At 43.4% G+C, this 26,274-nt stretch overlaps 1 protein-coding gene across 2 annotated transcripts in view; it reads right to left on the bottom strand.

Moving 5' to 3' along the window:
- Positions 1-26,274, bottom strand: part of LOC106564882 (protein kinase C alpha type) — a 266,895-nt gene that overhangs the window by 36,769 nt on the left and 203,852 nt on the right. For both annotated transcript variants that reach the window (XM_014131369.2, XM_014131371.2), the window contains 3 exons: positions 25,680-25,760; positions 20,247-20,354; positions 13,410-13,550 (listed from right to left, as the gene is read on the bottom strand). In XM_014131369.2, coding sequence (XP_013986844.1) covers positions 13,410-13,550; positions 20,247-20,354; positions 25,680-25,760 — 330 coding nt within the window. The remainder of the gene's footprint in view (positions 1-13,409; positions 13,551-20,246; positions 20,355-25,679; positions 25,761-26,274) is intronic.

Below are 26,274 nucleotides of genomic sequence, written 5' to 3'. Positions count from 1 at the left end.
ACACCTCTACCTACATACTCATACTGGAGTCCACACACCTCTACCTACATACTCATACTGGAGTCTACACACCAACACACACCTCTACCTACATACTCATACTGGAGTCCACACACCAACACACACCTCTACCTACATACTCATACTGGAGTCCACACACCTCTACCTACATACTCATACTGGAGTCCACACACCAACACACACCTCTATCTACATACTCATACTGGAGTCCACACACCAACACACACCTCTATCTACATACTCATACTGGAGTCCACACACCTCTACCTACATACTCATACTGGAGTCCACACACCAACACACACCTCTACCTACATACTCATACTGGAGTCCACACACCTCTACCTACATACTCATACTGGAGTCCACACACCAACACACACCTCTACCTACATACTCATACTGGAGTCTACACACCAACACACACCTCTACCTACATACTCATACTGGAGTCCACACACCAACACACACCTCTACCTACATACTCATACTGGAGTCCACACACCTCTATCTACATACTCATACTGGAGTCCACACACCTCTACCTACATACTCATACTGGAGTCCACACATCAACACACACCTCTACCTACATACTCATACTGGAGTCCACACACCTCTACCTACATACTCATACTGGAGTCCACACACCTCTACCTACATACTCATACTGGAGTCCACACACCTCTACCTACATACTCATACTGGAGTCTACACACCAACACACACCTCTACCTACATACTCATACTGGAGTCCACACACCAACACACACCTCTACCTACATACTCATACTGGAGTCCACACACCTCTACCTACATACTCATACTGGAGTCCACACACCAACACACACCTCTATCTACATACTCATACTGGAGTCCACACACCTATACCTACATACTCATACTGGAGTCCACACACCTCTACCTACATACTCATACTGGAGTCCACACACCAACACACACCTCTACCTACATACTCATACTGGAGTCCACACACCAACACACACCTCTACCTACATACTCATACTGGAGTCCACACACCTCTACCTACATACTCATACTGGAGTCCACACACCTCTACCTACATACTCATACTGGAGTCCACACACCTCTATCTACATACTCATACTGGAGTCCACACACCTCTACCTACATACTCATACTGGAGTCCACACATCAACACACACCTCTACCTACATACTCATACTGGAGTCCACACACCTCTACCTACATACTCATACTGGAGTCCACACACCTCTACCTACATACTCATACTGGAGTCCACACACCTCTACCTACATACTCATACTGGAGTCTACACACCAACACACACCTCTACCTACATACTCATACTGGAGTCCACACACCAACACACACCTCTACCTACATACTCATACTGGAGTCCACACACCAAAACACACCTCTACCTACATACTCATACTGGAGTCCACACACCAACACACACCTCTACCTACATACTCATACTGGAGTCCACACACCTCTACCTACATACTCATACTGGAGTCCACACACCTCTACCTACATACTCATACTGGAGTCCACACATCAACACACACCTCTACCTACATACTCATACTGGAGTCCACACACCTCTACCTACATACTCATACTGGAGTCCACACACCTCTACCTACATACTCATACTGGAGTCCACACACCTCTACCTACATACTCATACTGGAGTCCACACACCAACACACACCTCTACCTACATACTCATACTGGAGTCTCACACACCTCTACCTACATACTCATACTGGAGTCCACACACCTCTACCTACATACTCATACTGGAGTCCACACACCTCTATCTACATACTCATACTGGAGTCCACACACCTCTACCTACATACTCATACTGGAGTCCACACATCAACACACACCTCTACCTACATACTCATACTGGAGTCCACACACCTCTACCTACATACTCATACTGGAGTCCACACACCTCTACCTACATACTCATACTGGAGTCCACACACCTCTACCTACATACTCATACTGGAGTCTACACACCAACACACACCTCTACCTACATACTCATACTGGAGTCCACACACCAACACACACCTCTACCTACATACTCATACTGGAGTCCACACACCTCTACCTACATACTCATACTGGAGTCCACACACCAACACACACCTCTATCTACATACTCATACTGGAGTCCACACACCAACACACACCTCTATCTACATACTCATACTGGAGTCCACACACCTCTACCTACATACTCATACTGGAGTCCACACACCAACACACACCTCTACCTACATACTCATACTGGAGTCCACACACCAACACACACCTCTACCTACATACTCATACTGGAGTCCACACACCAACACACACCTCTACCTACATACTCATACTGGAGTCCACACACCAACACACACCTCTACCTACATACTCATACTGGAGTCCACACACCTCTACCTACATACTCATACTGGAGTCCACACACCTCTACCTACATACTCATACTGGAGTCCACACACCTCTATCTACATACTCATACTGGAGTCCACACACCTCTACCTACATACTCATACTGGAGTCCACACATCAACACACACCTCTACCTACATACTCATACTGGAGTCCACACACCTCTACCTACATACTCATACTGGAGTCCACACACCTCTACCTACATACTCATACTGGAGTCCACACACCTCTACCTACATACTCATACTGGAGTCTACACACCAACACACACCTCTACCTACATACTCATACTGGAGTCCACACACCAACACACACCTCTACCTACATACTCATACTGGAGTCCACACACCAAAACACACCTCTACCTACATACTCATACTGGAGTCCACACACCAACACACACCTCTACCTACATACTCATACTGGAGTCCACACACCTCTACCTACATACTCATACTGGAGTCCACACACCTCTACCTACATACTCATACTGGAGTCCACACATCAACACACACCTCTACCTACATACTCATACTGGAGTCCACACACCTCTACCTACATACTCATACTGGAGTCCACACACCTCTACCTACATACTCATACTGGAGTCCACACACCTCTACCTACATACTCATACTGGAGTCCACACACCAACACACACCTCTACCTACATACTCATACTGGAGTCTACACACCTCTACCTACATACTCATACTGGAGTCCACACACCTCTACCTACATACTCATACTGGAGTCCACACACCTCTATCTACATACTCATACTGGAGTCCACACACCTCTACCTACATACTCATACTGGAGTCCACACATCAACACACACCTCTACCTACATACTCATACTGGAGTCCACACACCTCTACCTACATACTCATACTGGAGTCCACACACCTCTACCTACATACTCATACTGGAGTCCACACACCTCTACCTACATACTCATACTGGAGTCTACACACCAACACACACCTCTACCTACATACTCATACTGGAGTCCACACACCAACACACACCTCTACCTACATACTCATACTGGAGTCCACACACCTCTACCTACATACTCATACTGGAGTCCACACACCAACACACACCTCTATCTACATACTCATACTGGAGTCCACACACCAACACACACCTCTATCTACATACTCATACTGGAGTCCACACACCTCTACCTACATACTCATACTGGAGTCCACACACCAACACACACCTCTACCTACATACTCATACTGGAGTCTACACACCTCTACCTACATACTCATACTGGAGTCCACACACCAACACACACCTCTACCTACATACTCATACTGGAGTCTACACACCAACACACACCTCTACCTACATACTCATACTGGAGTCCACACACCAACACACACCTCTACCTACATACTCATACTGGAGTCCACACACCAACACACACCTCTACCTACATACTCATACTGGAGTCCACACACCAACACACACCTCTACCTACATACTCATACTGGAGTCCACACACCTCTACCTACATACTCATACTGGAGTCCACACACATCTACCTACATACTCATACTGGAGTCCACACACCTATACCTACATACTCATACTGGAGTCCACACACCTCTACCTACATACTCATACTGGAATCCACACACCAACACACACCTCTACCTACATACTCATACTGGAGTCCACACACCAAAACACACCTCTACCTACATACTCATACTGGAGTCCACACACCAACACACACCTCTACCTTCATACTCATACTGGAGTCCACACACCTCTACCTACATACTCATACTAGAGTCCACACACCTCTACCTACATACTCATACTGGAGTCCACACATCAACACACACCTCTACCTACATACTCATACTGGAGTCCACACACCTCTACCTACATACTCATACTGGAGTCCACACACCTCTACCTACATACTCATACTGGAGTCCACACACCTCTACCTACATACTCATACTGGAGTCCACACACCAACACACACCTCTACCTACATATTCATACTGGAGTCTACACACCTCTACCTACATACTCATACTGGAGTCCACACACCTCTACCTACATACTCATACTGGAGTCCACACACCTCTATCTACATACTCATACTGGAGTCCACACACCTCTACCTACATACTCATACTGGAGTCCACACATCAACACACACCTCTACCTACATACTCATACTGGAGTCCACACACCTCTACCTACATACTCATACTGGAGTCCACACACCTCTACCTACATACTCATACTGGAGTCCACACACCTCTACCTACATACTCATACTGGAGTCTACACACCAACACACACCTCTACCTACATACTCATACTGGAGTCCACACACCAACACACACCTCTACCTACATACTCATACTGGAGTCCACACACCTCTACCTACATACTCATACTGGAGTCCACACACCTCTACCTACATACTCATACTGGAGTCCACACACCAACACACACCTCTATCTACATACTCATACTGGAGTCCACACACCAACACACACCTCTATCTACATACTCATACTGGAGTCCACACACCTCTACCAACATACTCATACTGGAGTCTACACACACCTCTACCTACATACTCATACTGGAGTCTACACACCTCTACCTACATACTCATACTGGAGTCCACACACCAACACACACCTCTACCTACATACTCATACTGGAGTCTACACACCAACACACACCTCTACCTACATACTCATACTGGAGTCCACACACCAACACACACCTCTACCTACATACTCATACTGGAGTCCACACACCAACACACACCTCTACCTACATACTCATACTGGAGTCCACACACCTCTACCTACATACTCATACTGGAGTCCACACACCTCTACCTACATACTCATACTGGAGTCCACACATCAACACACACCTCTACCTACATACTCATACTGGAGTCCACACACCTCTACCTACATACTCATACTGGAGTCCACACACCTCTACCTACATACTCATACTGGAGTCCACACACCTCTACCTACATACTCATACTGGAGTCCACACACCAACACACACCTCTACTTACATACTCATACTGGAGTCTACACACCTCTACCTACATACTCATACTGGAGTCCACACACCTCTACCTACATACTCATACTGGAGTCCACACACCTCTACCTACATACTCATACTGGAGTCCACACATCAACACACACCTCTACCTACATACTCATACTGGAGTCCACACACCTCTACCTACATACTCATACAGGAGTCCACACACCTCTACCTACATACTCATACTGGAGTCCACACACCTCTACCTACATACTCATACTGGAGTCTACACACCAACACACACCTCTACCTACATACTCATACTGGAGTCCACACACCAACACACACCTCTACCTACATACTCATACTGGAGTCCACACACCAACACACACCTCTACCTACATACTCATACTGGAGTCCACACACCTCTACCTACATACTCATACTGGAGTCCACACACCTCTACCTACATACTCATACTGGAGTCCACACACCTCTATCTACATACTCATACTGGAGTCCACACACCAACACACACCTCTATCTACATACTCATACTGGAGTCCACACACCAACACACACCTCTACCTACATACTCATACTGGAGTCCACACACCTCTACCTACATACTCATACTGGAGTCCACACACCTCTACCTACATACTCATACTGGAGTCCACACACCAACACACACCTCTACCTACATACTCATACTGGAGTCTACACACCAACACACACCTCTACCTACATACTCATACTGGAGTCCACACACCAACACACACCTCTACCTACATACTCATACTGGAGTCCACACACCAACACACACCTCTACCTACATACTCATACTGGAGTCCACACACCTCTACCTACATACTCATACTGGAGTCCACACACCTCTACCTACATACTCATACTGGAGTCCACACATCAACACACACCTCTACCTACATACTCATACTGGAGTCCACACACCTCTACCTACATACTCATACTGGAGTCCACACACCTCTACCTACATACTCATACTGGAGTCCACACACCAACACACACCTCTACTTACATACTCATACTGGAGTCTACACACCTCTACCTACATGCTCATACTGGAGTCCACACACCTCTACCTACATACTCATACTGGAGTCCACACACCTCTACCTACATACTCATACTGGAGTCCACACACCAACACACACCTCTACCTACATACTCATACTGGAGTCCACACACCTCTACCTACATACTCATACTGGAGTCCACACACCAACACACACCTCTACCTACATACTCATACTGGAGTCCACACACCTCTACCTACATACTCATACTGGAGTCCACACACCAACACACACCTCTACCTACATACTCATACTGGAGTCCACACACCTCTACCTACATACTCATACTGGAGTCCACACACCAACACACACCTCTATCTACATACTCATACTGGAGTCCACACACCAACACACACCTCTATCTACATACTCATACTGGAGTCCACACACCAACACACACCTCTATCTACATACTCATACTGGAGTCCACACACCTCTACCTACATACTCATACTGGAGTCCACACACCTCTACCTACATACTCATACTGGAGTCCACACACCAACACACACCTCTACCTACATACTCATACTGGAGTCTACACACCTCTACCTACATACTCATACTGGAGTCCACACACCAACACACACCTCTACCTACATACTCATACTGGAGTCTACACACCAACACACACCTCTACCTACATACTCATACTGGAGTCCACACACCAACACACACCTCTATCTACATACTCATACTGGAGTCCACACACCAACACACACCTCTACCTACATACTCATACTGGAGTCCACAGACCAACACACACCTCTACCTACATACTCATACTGGAGTCCACACACCTCTGCCTACATACTCATACTGGAGTCCACACACCTCTACCTACATACTCATACTGGAGTCCACACACCAACACACACCTCTACCTACATACTCATACTGGAGTCTACACACCTCTACCTACATACTCATACTGGAGTCCACACACCAACACACACCTCTACCTACATACTCATACTGGAGTCTACACACCAACACACACCTCTATCTACATACTCATACTGGAGTCCACACACCTCTACCTACATACTCATACTGGAGTCCACACACCTCTACCTACATACTCATACTGGAGTCCACACACCTCTACCTACATACTCATACTGGAGTCCACACACCAACACACACCTCTACCTACATACTCATACTGGAGTCTACACACCTCTACCTACATACTCATACTGGAGTCCACACACCAACACACACCTCTACCTACATACTCATACTGGAGTCTACACACCAACACACACCTCTACCTACATACTCATACTGGAGTCCACACACCAACACACACCTCTACCTACATACTCATACTGGAGTCCACACACCAACACACACCTCTACCTACATACTCATACTGGAGTCTACACACCAACACACACCTCTACCTACATACTCATACTGGAGTCCACACACCTCTACCTACATACTCATACTGGAGTCCACACACCTCTACCTACATACTCATACTGGAGTCCACACACCAACACACACCTCTACCTACATACTCATACTGGAGTCTACACACCTCTACCTACATACTCATACTGGAGTCCACACACCAACACACACCTCTACCTACATACTCATACTGGAGTCTACACACCAACACACACCTCTACCTACATACTCATACTGGAGTCCACACACCAACACACACCTCTATCTACATACTCATACTGGAGTCCACACACCAACACACACCTCTACCTACATACTCATACTGGAGTCCACAGACCAACACACACCTCTACCTACATACTCATACTGGAGTCCACACACCTCTGCCTACATACTCATACTGGAGTCCACACACCTCTACCTACATACTCATACTGGAGTCCACACACCAACACACACCTCTACCTACATACTCATACTGGAGTCTACACACCTCTACCTACATACTCATACTGGAGTCCACACACCAACACACACCTCTACCTACATACTCATACTGGAGTCTACACACCAACACACACCTCTATCTACATACTCATACTGGAGTCCACACACCTCTACCTACATACTCATACTGGAGTCCACACACCTCTACCTACATACTCATACTGGAGTCCACACACCTCTACCTACATACTCATACTGGAGTCCACACACCAACACACACCTCTACCTACATACTCATACTGGAGTCTACACACCTCTACCTACATACTCATACTGGAGTCCACACACCAACACACACCTCTACCTACATACTCATACTGGAGTCTACACACCAACACACACCTCTACCTACATACTCATACTGGAGTCCACACACCAACACACACCTCTACCTACATACTCATACTGGAGTCCACACACCAACACACACCTCTACCTACATACTCATACTGGAGTCTACACACCAACACACACCTCTACCTACATACTCATACTGGAGTCCACACAACTCTACCTACATACTCATACTGGAGTCCACACACAACACACAAATTGAATTCGGCGCGAGACTACAGGCACAGTGGGAGGCCAGTATTCACCTTGTGAGAAGCACTGGAGACCTTGGGGCTTGAAACATAAGTGTGATGCATATTTAAAAGGAAGATAGACAATGAAGACACACACACACCTGAACGTGCACACCGACTGACTTCATCCCTTTTGCATACTTCACTTTCATAATGAAGTATGTTTGTCTGTGTGGGTGCGTGTGCGTACACAACAGGGATTCAAAAACACTCCCTGACTTCGTATGACAGTGAGGCTGCTCATGTTAAAGACATACATACATAATGCATGGACATTCTGTTAATTATGCATTGCCAACGCCTTCCATTGCGACGGTCTAAGTCATTATACATGTCTTACAGGGTTGTTTTGACCGCGTTGATAGGAGGGGCAACGAGAAGCTGCATTCTATCATGGTTTGGCTCTGGTCCAGGGCGTTATGTGAGGCTGAGCCTTCTTCCACTGCATCTGGATGAATGGAATGAATCAGGAGGTTGAAGTAACACCCTGGACCAGAGCTAGGCCAGATAGCTACAGAAGGTTTGATGGTTGGTCATGAGTCAACTAGCCTGCTGCATTGCTGCTGAAATGTGGACCCTCCACATGCAATACACAGGCGGCGTCCCATATGGCACCCTATTCCCTATATAGGGCACCATGTAAGGAATAGGGTGCCATTTGGGACGTATCAACAGTTGGTGTAGTTGCATCCGTTGGGATGATTGGATAACACTTGACATTAAGTTGCCCCTATTACGATGTAACTAACACGGTAATAACTGCTAACATAGTAGTTATAGGTTTTACTATGTCATTCCATGGTAATAGGGCTGTTGCGGAATCAGTTATTACACAACTGGAACAAGGAATGTGTAAGTACACATTAACTTGCCGAAGGTTATTCCACATGTGTGACTACGGATGTTATTACACACTCGGTTGTTCCACTATGTAACTACTGTTTTGTAACTACACATTTGAAAGTCAACTGTGAATGTTGGTCTCTGGGGAATATTCTCATTGCTGGGAGATCTAAGCACATACTGTATGTATACAGTCATTGCCAAAAGTATTGAGAATGAAACAAATATTAATTTTCACAAAGTTTGCTGCTTCAGTGTCTTTAGATATTTTTGTCAAATGTTACTATGGAATACTGAAGTATAATTACAAGCATTTCATAAGTGTCAAAGGCTTTTATTGACAATTACATGAAGTTGATGCAAAGAGTCAATATATGCAGTGTTGACTCTTCTTTTTCAAGACCTCTGCAATCTGCCCTGGCATGCGGTCAATTAACTTCTGGGCCACATCCTGACTGATGGCAGCCCATTCTTGCATAATCAATGCTTGGAGTTTGTCAGAATTTGTGGGTTTTTGTTTGTCCACCCGCCTCTTGAGGATTGACCACAAGTTCTCAATGGGATTAAGGTCTGGGGAGTTTCCTGGCCATGGACCCAAAATGTCAATGTTTTGTTCCCCTAGCCACTTAGTTATCACTTTTGCCTTATGGCAAGGTGCTCCATCATGCTGGAAAAGGCATTGTTCGTCACCAAACTGTTCCTGGATGGTTGGGAGAAGTTGCTCTCGGAGGATGTGTTGGTACCATTCTTTATTCATGGCTGTGTTCTTAGGCAAAATTGTGAGTAAGCCCACTCCCTTGGCTGAGAAGGAACCCCACACATGAATGGTCTTTGGATGCTTTACTGTTGGCATGACACAGGACTGCTGGTAGCGCTCACCTTGTCTTCTCCGGACAAGCTTTTTCCCGGATGCCCAAAACAATCGGAAAGGAGATTCATCAGAGAAAATGACTTTACCCCAGTCATCAGCAGTCCAATCCCTGTACCTTTTGCAGAATATCAGTCTGTCCCTGATGTTTTTCCTGGAGAGAAGTGGCTTCTTTGCTGCCCTTCTTGACACCACGCCATCCTCCAAAAGTCTTTGCCTCACTGTGCGTGCAGATGTACTCACACCTGCCTGCTGCCATTCCTGAGCAAGCTCTGTACTGGTGGTGCCCCGATCCCACAGCTGAATCAACTTCAGGAGACGGTCCTGGCGCTTGCTGGACTTTCTTGGGCGCCCTGAAGCCTTCTTCACAACAATTGAACCACTCTCCTTGAAGTTCTTGATGATCCGATAAATGTTTGATTTAGGTGCAATCTTACGGCAGCAATATCCTTGCCTGTGAAGCCCTTTTTGTGCAAAGCAATGATGACGGCATGTGTTTCCTTTCAGGTTACCATGGTTGACAGAGGAAGAACAATGATTCCTAGCACCACCATCCTTTTGAAGCTTCCAGTCTGTTATTCAAACTCAATCAGCATGACAGAGTGATCTCCAGCCTTGTCCTCGTCAACACTCACACCTGTGTTAACGAGAGAATCACTGACATGATGTCAGCTGGTTCTTTTCCCCTGACAGGGCTGAAATGCAGTGGAAATGTTTTTGGGGGATTCAGTTCATTTGCATGGCAAAGAGGGACTTTGCAATTAATTACAATTCATCTGATCACTCAACATTCTGGAGTATATGCAAATTGCCATCATACAAACTGAGGTAGCAGACTTTGTGAAAATGTATATTTGTGTCATTCTCAAAACTTCTGGCCACGACTGTACACTACCGTTCAGTTTGGGGTCACTTAGAAATTTCCCGCAAAACACCAGTCTCAACGTCAACAGCGAAGAGGCGACTCTGGGATGCTGGCCTCCTAGGCAGAGTTCCTCTGTCCAGTGTCTGTGTTATTTTGCCCATCTTAACCTTTTCTTTTTATTGGCCATTCTGAGATATTGCTTTTTCTTTGCAACTCTGCCTAGAAGGCAAGCATCCCGGAGTCGCCTCTTCACTGTTGACGTTGAGACTGGTGATTTGCGGGTACTATTTAATGAAGATGCCAGTTGAGGACTTGCGAGGCATCAGTTTCTCAAACTAGACACTAATGTACTTGTCCTCTTGCTCAATTGTGCACTGGGGCCTCCCACTCCTCTTTCTATTCTGGTTAGAGCCAGTTTGCTCTGTTCTGTGAAGGGAGTAGTACACAGCTTTCTACGAGATCTTCAGTTTCTTGGCAATTTCTCGCATGGAATAGCCTTCATTTCTCAGAACAAGAATAGACTGACGAGTTTCAGAAGAAAGTGCTTTGTTTCTGGCCATTTTGAGCCTGTAATCGAACCTACAAATGCTGATGCTCCAGATACTCAACTAGTCTAACGAAGACCAGTTTTATTGCTTTTATTGCTTCTTTAATCAGCACAATAGTTTCAGCTGTACTAACATAATTGCAAAAGGGTTTTCTAATGATCAATTAGCCTTTTAAAATTATAAACTTGGATTAGCTAACACAACGTGCCATTGGAACATAGGAGTGATGGTTGCTGATAATGAGCCTCTGTACGCCTACGTAGATATTCCATAAAAAAAATCAGCTATTTCCAGCTACAATAGTCATTTACAACATTAACAAGGTCTACACTGTATTTCTGATCAATTTGATGTTATTTTAAATGGACAATTACCTTTTCTTTCAAAAACAAGGACATTTATTTATAAGTGACCCCAAACTTTTGAACGGTAGCGTATATGTGAATAAAATGAGTAGTATTATTGTATTGTAGCCCATGCCGAGGCTTTGTCGTTAGAAAAGGTTGTCTTTTGTTCAGTGTGACGACTGAGGGACCATAGTCTAGTATATATATATATATATATATATATAGTATAGTATAGTATAGTATAGTATAGTCATAGTCATAGGTGTTTTGCCATGCTAAACAAATGGTGCTGGACCGGAATGGACTGTAACCTGTGAGAGTTGCCAAACAGACACCATTCAGATGCAGGCCAATCTGATTTGACAACAGACCAGGTGGGAGTCTGCCTGGACTCTACTATGGTGACAGACGGCCGCCGGACATTCACTGGTGGGTGTGTGTGTGTGTATTGTACACGTTTGTTCCCGCGTGTGTATGTGTATACATAAATGTGTGTGTGTGTGTGTGTGTGTGAGTGAGTGGGTGTTGTTACTCATCTGAATGAGAAACTGAGATCGCATCAGATAGTAGCGAACCACACACTCCTCAGTGGAGTAAATGTGCATTGTGTGTGACAACGGGCCAAACATACCAACGATTACAAAGCTACGATTGCGCCACCATTTCAATAATTTTGCATTAAAGAAGAAATAGGTTGTGTGTATGGATGTGTGTGTGTTTTGTGTGTGTGTGTGTGTCTCACCCCTTTGGGCTTGAAGGGGGGTTGGATCTCGCGGTTCTGGAGACGTTCCCAGTCGATGCGTCTGAAGAAGGCGTGCTCCCGGATGTCCCTCTCTCCCTCGGAGCCGCAGCCCAGACGCTTCGACGGGTGTTTGGTCATCAGCTGGGAGGGATAAGGAGGGAAAGGCCCTAGAGTTAGAATGGACATTCTACAGATAGAAATGTCACTATTGTGTCAATCAGGGAAGGACCATAGAGATAGGTTTCTGTAGATCTAAATGCCACTATGTGATCATCAGCAGGCGGAGGATGAGAGAGCCAGTTAGAACGGCTGGAGTAGACAGACCGTAGAAAAGATAGCCATAGAAAGACTAAATAGATTCCATATTCTATTATTTGCTCATTGGCTGAGGTTGGGAAAAGAAGAAGGGAGGAATGGGAACATGAGTCATTATGAGTTTAATGGAGAGCATTGAAATAGGATGAGTGGAACGGATAACAACAGACTCACAGCAAGTTAGTATTGGAATGAGGGTAGTCGAGAGACAATATGGGGGCAATTTTCTACGCTTCCTCTTTTTATTCTCTCTCTCTTATTTTCTCTTTTTTCTGGGTCAGTAGGGAGCCAAACAGATGGGGGTTGCTAAAAAGGAATTTGTCTCTCTTAGATGTAATGTGTTATTGTTGTCACTTACAATCGCACAGCAGGAGGCGACGTGGGGGCGCACTTTGAAGAAAACAACTCGACATTGAAAAACCATCAAACAAACTTATTTCCTTGTTAAACTAAAGGAGAAACCACACTCAAACAACATCATGGCAAATGTCAATAATGACAGGCACTCTTTGTGGGTTGGATTCCCACTGGGGCCTGCCGCGCGAAAATGTGCGAACGTACTACTGTAAGTTGTTTTGGATAAAAGCATCTGCTAAACGGCATATACAGTTGAAGTCAGAAGTTTACATACACCTTAGCTAAATACATTAAAACTCAGTTTTTCACAATTCCTGACATTTAATCCTAGTAAAAATTATCTGTCTTAGGTCAGTTAGGATCACCACTTTATTTTAAGAATGTGAAATGTCAGAACAATAGTAGAGAGAATGATTTATTTCAGCTTTTATTTCTTTCATCACATTCCCAGTTGGTCAGAAGTTTACATTTACTCAATTAATATTTGGTAGCATTGCCTTTAAATTGTTTAACTTGGGTCAAACATTTTGGGTAGCCTTCCACAAGCTTCCCACAATAAGTTAGGTGAATATTGGCCCATTCCTCCTGACAGAGCTGGTGTAACCGAGTCAGGTTAGCAGGCCTCCTTGCTCGCACACACCTTTTCAGTTCTGCCCACAAGTTTTCTATGGGATTGAGGTCAGGGCATTGTGATGGCCACTCCAATAACTTGAATTTGTTGTCCTTAAGCCATTTTGCCACAACTTTGGATGTATGCTTGGGGTCATTGTCCAGTTGGAAGACCCATTTGCGACCAAGCTTTAACTTCCTGACTGATGTCTTGAGATGTTGCTTCAATATATCTACATAATTTTCCTTGCTCATGATGCCATCTATTTTGTGAAGTGCACCAGTCCCTCCCTGCAGTAAAGCACCCCCACAACATGATGCTGCCACCCCCATGCTTCACGGTTGGGATGGTGTTCTTCGGCTTGCAAGCCTCCCCCTTTTTCCTCCAAACATAACGATGGTCATTATGGCCTAACAGTTCTATTTTTGTTTCATCAGACCAGAGGACATTTCTCCAAAAAGTACGATCTTCGTCCCCATGTGCAGTTGCAAACCGTAGTCTGGCTTTTTTATGGTGGTTTTGGAGCAGTGGCTTCTTTCTTGCTGAGCGGCCTTTCAGGTTATGTCGATATAAGACTCGTTTTACAGTGGATATAAATACTTTTGTACCCGTTTCCTCCAGCATCTTCACAAGGTCCTTTGCTGTTGTTCTGGGATTGATTTGAACTTTTCGCGCCAAAGTACGTTCATCTCTAGGAGACAGAACGAGTCTCCTTCCTGAGCGGTATGATGGCTGTGTGGTCCCATAGTGTTTTTACTTGCGTACTATTGTTTGTACAGATGAACGTGGTACCTTCAGGTGTTTGGAAATTGTTCCTGTGTGGCTCAGTTGGTAGAGCATGGTGTTTGCAACGCCAGGGTTGTGGGTTCGATTCCCATGGGGGACCAGTACGAAAAAAAAAGAAAAAAGAAATGTATTCACTACTGTAAGTCGCTCTGGATGAGAGCATCTGCTAAATGACTAAAATGTAAAATGTAATGAACCAGAAGTTTTTTTCTGAGGTCTTGGCTGATTTCTTTTGATTTTCCCATGATGTCAAGCAAAGAGGCACTGAGTTTGAAGGTAGGCCTTGAAATACATCCACAGGTACACCTCCAATTGACTCAAATTATGTCAATTAGCCTATCAGAAGCTTCTAAAGCCATGACAATTTTCTGGAATTTTCCAAGTTGTTTAAAGGCACAGTCAACTTAGTGTATGTAAACCTCTGACCCACTGGAGTTGTGATACAGTGAATTAGAAGTGAAATAATCTCTCTGTAAACATTTATTCGAAAAATGACTTGTTTCATGCTCAAAGTAGATGTCCTAATCGACTTTCCAAAACTATAGTTTGTTAACAAGAAATTTGTGGAGTGGTTGAAAAATGAGTTTTAATGACTCCAACCTAAAGTTGTGTGTAAAAGTGTAAAGTTCCGACTTCAACTGTATTATATATTATAAAAAAAAGGAAAACAGTGTACTTTTTTATACAGTACCAGTCAAAGGTTTGGACACACCTACTCATTCCAAATGATTTTCTTTATTTTTACAATTTTCTACATTGTAGAATAATAGTGAAGACATAAAAACGATGAAATAACACATATGGAATCATGTAGTAACCCCAATTTTTTTTAACAATTCTAAATATATTTTATATTCTTCAAAGTAGCCTCCCTTTGCCTTGACAGCTTTGCACACTTTTGGCATTCTCTAAACCAGCTTCAGCTGGAATGCTTTTCCAACAGTCTTGAAGGAGTTCCCTCATATGCTGAGCACTTGTTGGCTGCTTTTCGTTCACTCTGCGGTGATTGTGATTGCCGGGTGATTGTGATTGCCAGGGCATCTGATGCAGCACTCCATCACTCTCCTTCTTGTTCAAATAGCCCTTACACAGCCTGGAGGCGTTCAGCTAGTCTGCTTCTCACAAAGACACGATGGCTGGAAACAAAAATCTCAAATTTGGACTCATCAGACCAAAAGGACAGATTTCCACCGGTTTAATGTCCATTGCAATGGTTTCTTAGCCCAAGCAAGTCTCTTCTTCTTATTGGTGTCCTTTAGTAGTGGTTTCTTTAGCGCAATATGACCATGAAGGCCTGATTCACGCAGTCTCCTCTGAACAGTTGATGTTGAGATGTGTCTGTTACTTGAACTCCGTGAAGCATTTATTTGGGCTGCAATTTCTGAGGCTGGTAACGCTAATGAACTTATCCTCTGAAAGCAGAGGTAACTCTGGGTCTTCATTTCCTGTGGCAGTCCTCATGAGAGCCAGTTTCATCATAGCACTTGAAGAAACTTTCAAAGTTCTTGACATTTTCCGGATTGACTGACGGTCATGTCTTAAAGTAATGATGGACTGTTGTTTCTCCTTGCTTATTTGAGATGTTCTTGCCATAATATGGACTTGGTCTTATACCAAATAGGGCTATCTTCTGTATGCCACCCCTACCCTGTCACAACACAACTGATTGGCTGAAATGCAATAAGAAGGAAAGAAATTTCACAAATTAAGTTTTAACAAGGCACACCTGTTAAATGAAATGCATTCCAGGTGACTACCTCATGAAGCTGGTTGGGAGAATGTCAAGAGTGTGCAAAGGATGGCTACTTTGAAGAATCTCAAATATAATTTGTTTAACACTTTTTTGGTTACTACATGACTCCATATGTGTTATTTCATAGTTTTGATGTCTTCACTATTATTCTACAATGTAGAAAACAGTAACAAATAAAGAAAAATGAGTAGGTGTTCTAAAACTTTGGACTGGAACTGTATATTAATTTTGAAAATATATTTTCCTTTATTATTTTCCCCTAACCCTACCATCCCTCCCCTAATTTGAGTATACTAATGAACAGCAACACTTAGGATTCTACATCCAGCTTATACATACTATATACATTTTACGGACACAGTATATCTTACAGCAGTTTACATTCCTAGTTGAACACGAATTCTACCTTGTTTTTCTCTTTCTTTCTTTAAGTTTCTTAACAGCGCGCGTGGAGTTAGATAGCCCTATTAGAACGTTGCCCACCTATATTGGAACATAACGCTCATTAGGAGTGCGTGTTTGTCAGTGGGCGTGCGTTACATCAGCAGGGGGTGACATTGGTTGCATAGCCAGCCTTGCAGGTACAGTACAGTTTCTTAACAGAAAAACATAATGTGTTGTCATTGAAAAACAGTTTTCCTGACCGTATCCAAAATTGCACCCTATCCCCTATGTAGTGCACTACTTTTGACCAGAGTCTCTGTCGTGGGAGGAAGAGTGATATCCATTGCAATTTATTTTTAGATTGAAACTCTGAACTTTTGGCAGCAACATAGCATCTGGGTATAGTGGAATTTACTGTAGGATAGCATAGGATGGGGGAGTAAAACGAATCCAGATATTTATCTAACTCCATAAACCTTAAGCTGCATTTGCTCAGGCCTCTAGCCCAACACTCACTCACCAAACCATGACTCTCTCTGTAATTCTCCTGAACCCAGTCGCCAGCCCAGTCCCGATATTCTATCCCATTCGTCATTTCACAGTCTTTGGAAGGGAGTTTGAGGTGAGTCTGTGAACGTGTGTGTGTGTGAGTGAGTAATCTTAGCTGGTCTAAAGGTGCAGAAAACTCATCCCAGCTGCAGTGTGAAGAGGCAAGGGAGAGTAATGAGAAAAGCTTGGCTAGAGCGCCTTCACACCTCTCCTCTCCTCAAAAACTGCAGTGACACAGCGGTGGGGTGATGGCAGCAAAGCATGCTGGGTAATGTAACAACGCCAAAAATAACAGCCAGTCCCCATCTACTCCTGTCGTCTGTCGGTGGCAGCCACAGAATTGTGACTTAGACACACGTGTGTGTGTGTCACAGCTGGTGAAAAGGAAAAAGTAATTTGTCAGGGTTGTGTTCACAGGTCATGCTGTTCCCCTACACGTTACGAACGTGAAAAGGGAACCCTTGTACGCTGCAAACGGAATCCTGTCTGCTTTGCTTGACTTCACCTTCAAAATGTAATCTTGAGGCCCAAAAGCGGCCTGAGAATCAGTCTGTCTGTCTATGGCTGGTGAGCTAAGGGATCATGACCAGGTTCTCAGTGTTCTCTCCTTGCTAGAACACACACACACATGCCCGCACGCGCACACACCTCCCCGAGACCTTTTATTCATGCGAGCCTTAGAGGATGGCCCGTCCACAAAGGCAGAGTATTGGATCAAAGCAAATCCCCCATCTGCAGAAACAATGGAGGGACCTCACTCTCTTCCCCATGGGCCCTGGTCAAAAGTAGTGCACTACAAAGGGAATAGGGTGCCATTTGGGATAGACGGAGGGATTTGAGGTAAAACGCTGTAGGACATTTCTGCTGCAACCTAAATACTACAGATGTAGAATCTTAATTTTTTTGAGGAGAGAGCGATGCGAAAGAGGCGGAGACAAAGAGAGCGAGAGAGAGGGTTTGCAGAGAAATTGAGGGGCAGACAGATTGAAGAGACAGTTGTTAGAAAGTGGTGGTAGTGTGAGAAAGGGGGAGAGTAAGAGAGGGAGAAAGGGATAGAGAGAGGGCTAGATAGAAGGAGAGGTAGAGAGGATGTGTGAGCTGTGAGGGTTGAAGTGGGGAGGTGTGGACACGAGTGTGTTATCACACAGCTCAGCCCCGGAACTGGAATCTCTCCTCCTGCTCGTGTTATTAGTGCCTTCTCTTCTCTCACACACGCACACCTTTCCCTATGTGTCTCCCTCTTTCTCTGCCTTTAATTAGTTTTTGGCACAATATGGCTGCCGTCCAATATATGCACACAGGTGGGTACTAGGAGAGATGGAGACCCACACACTGTCAAAAATAAGGAAAAATTAGCTTTAAGCTTTTAAGTCTCCATCTCTCCTTGTTCTCCTATTTTGAGACCTACGCACCTGTAACAGACAATATTTGATCTAAAGGACCTTCAGAGAGCGCAGACGGCCACCCACCATAACACAGGTGGGCGCTACATCGGTGATGAATAGGGGTGAGGTACACACATCCATAACTCCTCACTGTGCTTCTCCAATCCCGCTTGTTTTGAATCCACTTCCCCCCTATAGTACAGTATGCCCATAGCTATGTAGGTAGTAACCCCCGTGCCTATAGACTACAGTAATAGATCCTTCAATGACAAAACCTCCAGTCTAAAAGGTTACATGTCAAAGTCAGTCATATCTATCGACATAGAGTCTATCGACATATCACTTCATGCTCTTCCTACTGTACATGCTAATGGGTAGTGTCTTCATAAAGGTTATTGTAAAGACGGCTTCAAAAGGTTGACTTCATGAAGTGTTAATAATTGGACCTAGGTCACAGTGGGTATGGGACTAAGTGTTATTGATGACAGAGGACGAGAGAAGGGGTGAGAGACTAGCTTCAAAGGGGAGTGGGGAAGACCATGGGTTTAAGGGTGATGGTTGTGGGGCAGGATGTGAAGGCATAGGGGCCATAGAAATATAATGACATTGAATTTAATGGGAATTTCCATTCTAGTAATTCTATTTCTATGAGAGGGGCTGAGGTTCAAAGGGTTCTTTGGGTCAAAGGTCGTACTCACCCCTTTGCAGATGGACACGGCCTCTTTGGACATTTGCTTGGGGTACGACACGTTGTGCTCCATGATGGACTGGAAGAGCTCGTCCTCATCCTCACCATCAAACGGGGGCTGGGGAACAACACGTTATATAGAACGTTATGTGCATAGAATGTTATATGCATGTTGTAAATATGTTGCGAATGTTGTATACATGTAAATATTTTGAAAATGTTTCATACATGTTGTAAATACTTTGCAAATGTTATGCACGTTGTAAATACTTTGCAAATGCTATATACACGTTGTAAATACTTTGCAAATGCTATATACATGTTGTAAATATGTTGTGAATGCTATATACATGTTGTAAATATGTTGTGAATGCTATATACATGTTGTAAATATGTTGTGAATGCTATATACATGTTGTAAATATGTTGTGAATGCTATATACATGTTGTAAATATGTTGACAATATTATGTAAATGTTGACACATCAGAATGTGTAGTACATCTGTAATGACCTCAAATATGACTTATCAGTAATTTTGACCTTCACCTTTAATCAAACGAGTAAATTCATGATAATCTATCTAGTATCTTAATATCATAGCTATTTTTCAGGGGTCATTTCTAAACAGGGCCCAGTCCGCAACTCAGCAGAGTCTGTAATGCAGATGTCAACTGTATAAAAAGTCAGCTTTAATTGAATATTAGGAGAACAAAGACAATTAGAAATGTAATGCTGGCTACACAAACAGACAGAAAAGCTGGCCTCACAGGACTGCTTAAAACAGCTTGGCAGAAAAAGGGAAACATTTTCTTTGAAAAACACCAATTTGACACTGTGTGCTGTGGTGATTGTGTCCGACACTAGCTTGCTGTTTTAATTTTTGTATCAAGGGGATTCCCAAGCAGAGTATTGTGAACAGAGTATTGTGGGGGGAAAATTAAGTCAAAAGGTTGTTGCCAGAGGCATTATCGGAATAAACAGAATAAACATGAACTAGCCTGGTTAACCCTTCGATGGCCTAAAGTTCCAAACATTGTCATAAAAACACACATGGAAGAATTGTCTTTGCTGATGAACATTTACACTTCGGTACCAAAGCACCTGCACAAAGCCATTGTATGTGTGTATATTCTACTCTCCAGTAATACAACTGAATAAGGGTTGTTATAGTGGCTTGTTGCGCAAGAGCGAGAGAGAGAGAGATAGAGGAAAAAAAATAGAAAAAATATACAAAAAGCTTAAGAAACGGAAGATAAAAAAAATCAACGAAAGAGGTCTAGACCATAGAGAGTGAAAGAAACAAGTTCCATACAAAAGTTGCCAGCTGGGAGGGAAATGGACTCGATGGTCCAGCTATTTTCTCCCTCCACCTCTATCATTACTAACCATAATGTACACATTGTGACATCATGAATGTAATATTTTTCCACTAGACTAAACCCTTTGGCAAGAGATACCTAGGCTGCTTTCTGCTCTCTTTATCAGATACACAGTACACTGCACTGAACACCCTCTTGAGAGGGAAACACACACCACCCACACAGTCGACCCATCCCCCCTACAATCCTAAGGTCATATAAGCCAAATGAACTACTTTCGGCCTTTGAGTGTGTACTGTAAGGCCCCAGGGCCTTCCCTCAGTAGATGGCTGGGCTGCTGCTCATCCATCACGCCATCTGTTTCTGCCCAGTGAACGGGACAGGATGAAGCTCCTGGCCACTGGTGTCCCAAACACACAGGGAGCAAACACACCCATCACCCTTACTGAACACAGCAGTAGGAAGTTAGCACTGGCCGCATCTCAAATGGCGCCCTATATGGCTATACCCTATGTAGTGTACAGTGTAGGCTGGTGGGAGGCGCTATAGGAGGATCTGCTCATTATAATGGCTGGAATGGAATTAATGGAATGGTATCAAACACATCATGGATATCACGTTTGACTCCGTTCCATTAATACCATTCCAGCTATTACAATTAGCCCATCCTCCTCTGGTAGTAGGGCTCTGGTCAAAAGTAGTACACTATATAGGGAATAGGGTACCATTTTGGACGCTCACTCAGAGTAATCGATAGCGTAGCCGCTTAGCCAGTCAACTGACTAACTTTTTGAGTTGCCCTTACTGATGGTAGGGACGGTTATGGACATAACCGAAAAGCATCTGTTAAGCCTTTACACTCATACCCATACACGGGTTGAACATGGCAGATTGGAACACAGTGGCTGTACAGTAACATGCTATACATGACGTCAGAGCTCTGGCTCTGCACTTCTCAGCGCTGTATGGGTTTTGACTGACAGCCATTCTGAACTTGAGCACCTCGCAAGACAAGAAGTTGCCCCCATCCTTCCAGGTAGTTGGGGAACTTTAGCAAATGTTTTGTTGTCTCACTGAGGGATATGCTGTAAATTAAGAGGACTCTGTATTTTGAAAGATGAGACATGAGGATTATAGTAAATACCGCTTTGATATCATACATGTAAGCCAAACACTCATCCAAATGTGCACTTCACATTTCCATATAAATTATACTCATGTCATATACAGTGTGGCCAATTAATTAGGGCCGATTTAAAGTTTTCATAACAATCAGTAATCGGCATTTTTGGACGCCGATTATGGCCGATTACATTGCATTCCACGAGGAAACTGTGTGGCAGCCTGACCACCTGTTATGCGAGTGCAGCAAGGCGCCAAGGTATGTTGCTAGCTAACATTAAACTTATCTTACAAAAAACAATCTTCACATAATCACTAGTTAACTACACATGGTTGATGATATTACTAGGTTAACTAGCTTGTCCTGCATTGAATATAATCAATGCGGTGCCTGTTAATTTATCATCGAATCACAGCCTACTTTGCCAAACGGGGGATTATTTACCAAATGCACATTTGCGAAAAAAGCACAATCGTTGCACGAATGTACCTAACCATAAACATCAATGCCTTTCTTAAAATCAATACACAGAAGTATATTTTTTTTAAACCTGCATATTTAGTTAAAAGAAATTCATGTCAGCAGGCAATATTAACTAGGGAAACTGTGTCACTTCTCTTGCGTTCATTGCATACAGTCAGGGTATATGCAACAGTTTGGGCCGCCTGGCTCGTTGCGAACTAATTTGCCAGAATTTTACATAATTATGACATAACACTGAAAGTTGTGCAATGTAACAGCAATATTTAGACTTAGGGATGCCACCCGTTAGATAAAATACGTAACGGTTCCGTATTTCACTGAAAGAATAAACGTTTTGTTTTCGAAATGATAGTTTCCGGATTTGACCATATTAATGACCAAAGACTCTTATTTCTGTGTTTATTATATTATAGTCAGACTGCTCTATGATTTGATAGAGCAGTCTGACTGAGCGGTGGTAGGCAGCAGCAGGCTCGTAAGCATTCAATCAAACAGCACTTTCCTGCATTTGCCAGCAGCTCTTCGCTGTGCTTCAAGCATTGCGCTGTTTATGACTTCAAGCCTATCAATTCCCGAGATTAGGCTGGCAATATTAAAGTACCTATTAGAACATCCAATAGTCAAAGGCATATGAAATACAAATGGTATAGAGAGAAATAGTCCTATAATAACTATAACCTAAAACTTCTTACCTGGGAATATTGAAGACTCATGTTAAAAGGAACCACCAGCTTTCATATGTTCTGAGCAAGGAACTGAAATGTCAGCTTTTTTACATGGCACATATTGCACTTTTACTTTCTTCTCCAACACTTTGTTTTTGCATTATTTAAACCAAATTGAACACGTTTCATTATTTATTTGAGACTAAATTGATTTTATTGATGTATTATATTAAGTTAACCTGTTAGGGCTAGGGGGCAGTATTGACACGGCTGGATAAAAAACGTACCCGATTTAATCTGGTTACTACTCCTGCCCAGTAACTAGAATATGCATATAATTATTGGCTTTGGATAAAAAAACACCCTAAAGTTTCTAAAACTGTTTGAATGGTGTCTGTGAGTATAACAGAACTCCTATGGCAGGCCAAAACCTGAGAAGATTTCAAGCAGGAAGTGGCCTGTCTGAGAAGTAGTGTTTCATCTTGGCTCTTTTTATTGAAGACTCAGGATCTGTGCAATAACGTGACACTTCCTACGTCTTCCATAGGGTCTCAGAGCCCGGGAAAACGTTGAACGATATCGAGGCAGGCTCTGGCTGAAACACTTTATCGCTTTTGGCAAGTGGCCGCTCAGAGTACTATGGGCTTAGGCGCGTGCCCGCTTCGACCGAATGCTTTCTTTTCCTTTGTCTGTTTATCTAAACGCAGATTCCCGGTCGGAATATTATCGCTTTTTTATGAGAAAAATGGCATAAAAATTGATTTTAAACAGCGGTTGACATGCTTCGAAGTACGGTAATGGAATATTTAGAAATCTTTTGTCACGAATTGCGCCATGCTCGTCACCCTTATTTAGCCTTTAGGATAGTGTCTAGAACGCACGAACAAAACGCCGCTGTTTGGATATAACGATGGATTATTTTGGACCAAACCAACATTTGTTATTGAAGTAGAAGTCCTGGGAGTGCATTCTGACAAAGACAACAAAGGTAATAACATTTTTCTTATAGTAAATCTGACTTTGATGAGTGCTAAACCTGCTGGGTGTCTAAATAGCTAGCCCTGTGATGCCGGGCTATCTACTGAGAATATTGCAAAATGTGCTTTCACCGAAAAGCTATTTTAAAATCGGACATATCGAGTGCATAGAGGAGTTCTGTATCTATAATTCTTCAAATAATTGTTATGCTTTTAGTGAACGTTTATCGTGAGTAATTTAGTAAATTCACCGGCAGTGTTCGGTGGGAATGCTAGTCACATGCTAGTCACATGCTAATGTAAAAAGCTGGTTTTTGATATAAATATGAACTTGATTGAACAAAACATGCATGTATTGTATAACATAATGTCCTAGGGTTGTCATCTGATGAAGATCATCAAAGGTTAGTGCTACATTTAGCTGTGGTTTGGGTTTATGTGACATTATATGCTAGCTTGAAAAATGGGTGTCTGATTATTTCTGGCTCGGTACTCTGCTGACATAATCTAATGTTTTGCTTTCATTGTAAAGCCTTTTTGAAATCGGACAGTGTGGTTAGATTAACGAGAGTCTTATCTTTAAAATGATGTAAAATAGTCATATTTTGAAAAATTGAAGTAATATCATATCTAAGGTATTTGAATAACGCGCCACAGGATTCAACTGGCCCATAGAGGTTAAAATAAGTGTTCATTCAGTATTGTTGTAATTGTCATTATTACTATATATATATATATATATATATATATAAAAAAAGAAAAATCGTCCGATTAATTGGTATCGCTTTTTTTGGGGTCTTCCAATAATCGGTATCGGCGTTGAAAAACCATAATTGGTCGACCTCTAGTAGAGAGAGCTGGGGGGCACACTCACCTGTCCTGCCAACATTTCATAGAGCAGCACTCCGTATGCCCACCAATCCACTGATAGCCCATATGGCTGGTATGCAATAATCTGGGGAGGGAGAGAGGGAGAGAGGGAGAGAGGGGAGAGAGAGAGAGAGAGAGAGAGAGAGAGAGAGAGAGAGAGAGAGAGAGAGAGAGAGAGAGAGAGAGAGAGAGAGAGAGAGAGAGAGAGAGAGAGAGAGAGAAAGAGACAGAGAGAGAGGGATGAAAAGAGTTACATGGGATTAGATAAGACAATGTACATGTTCACAGAAGGTGAAATGCTGACAAAGTATATACACATTACAGACAAAGAGACAGCCACACACACATTTTTTTTAAACTTTTACTCACACCACACTCTGCATCAGCTACAGTAACACACACACACACACACACACACACACCTTTCACATTGTCGGCACGATATGTCTATTGCTAACTGACAGTACCCAAGAGAGCCCGAGACACATGCCTTTCACACACGCCCCACCAGTCAATCTATCTCTTATTAGCATCCTCTTCTAGAGGGAACCTGGTTCATTACTGATAGAGCAGGCACATCCTGTCAACCAGTTTCACCA

Source organism: Salmo salar, chromosome ssa12 (assembly GCF_905237065.1).
Source record: "Salmo salar chromosome ssa12, Ssal_v3.1, whole genome shotgun sequence".
Classification (NCBI taxonomy): domain Eukaryota; kingdom Metazoa; phylum Chordata; class Actinopteri; order Salmoniformes; family Salmonidae; genus Salmo; species Salmo salar.
Note: the sequence above shows the minus strand (reverse complement) of the source record. Positions and strands in the feature narration are given on the sequence as shown.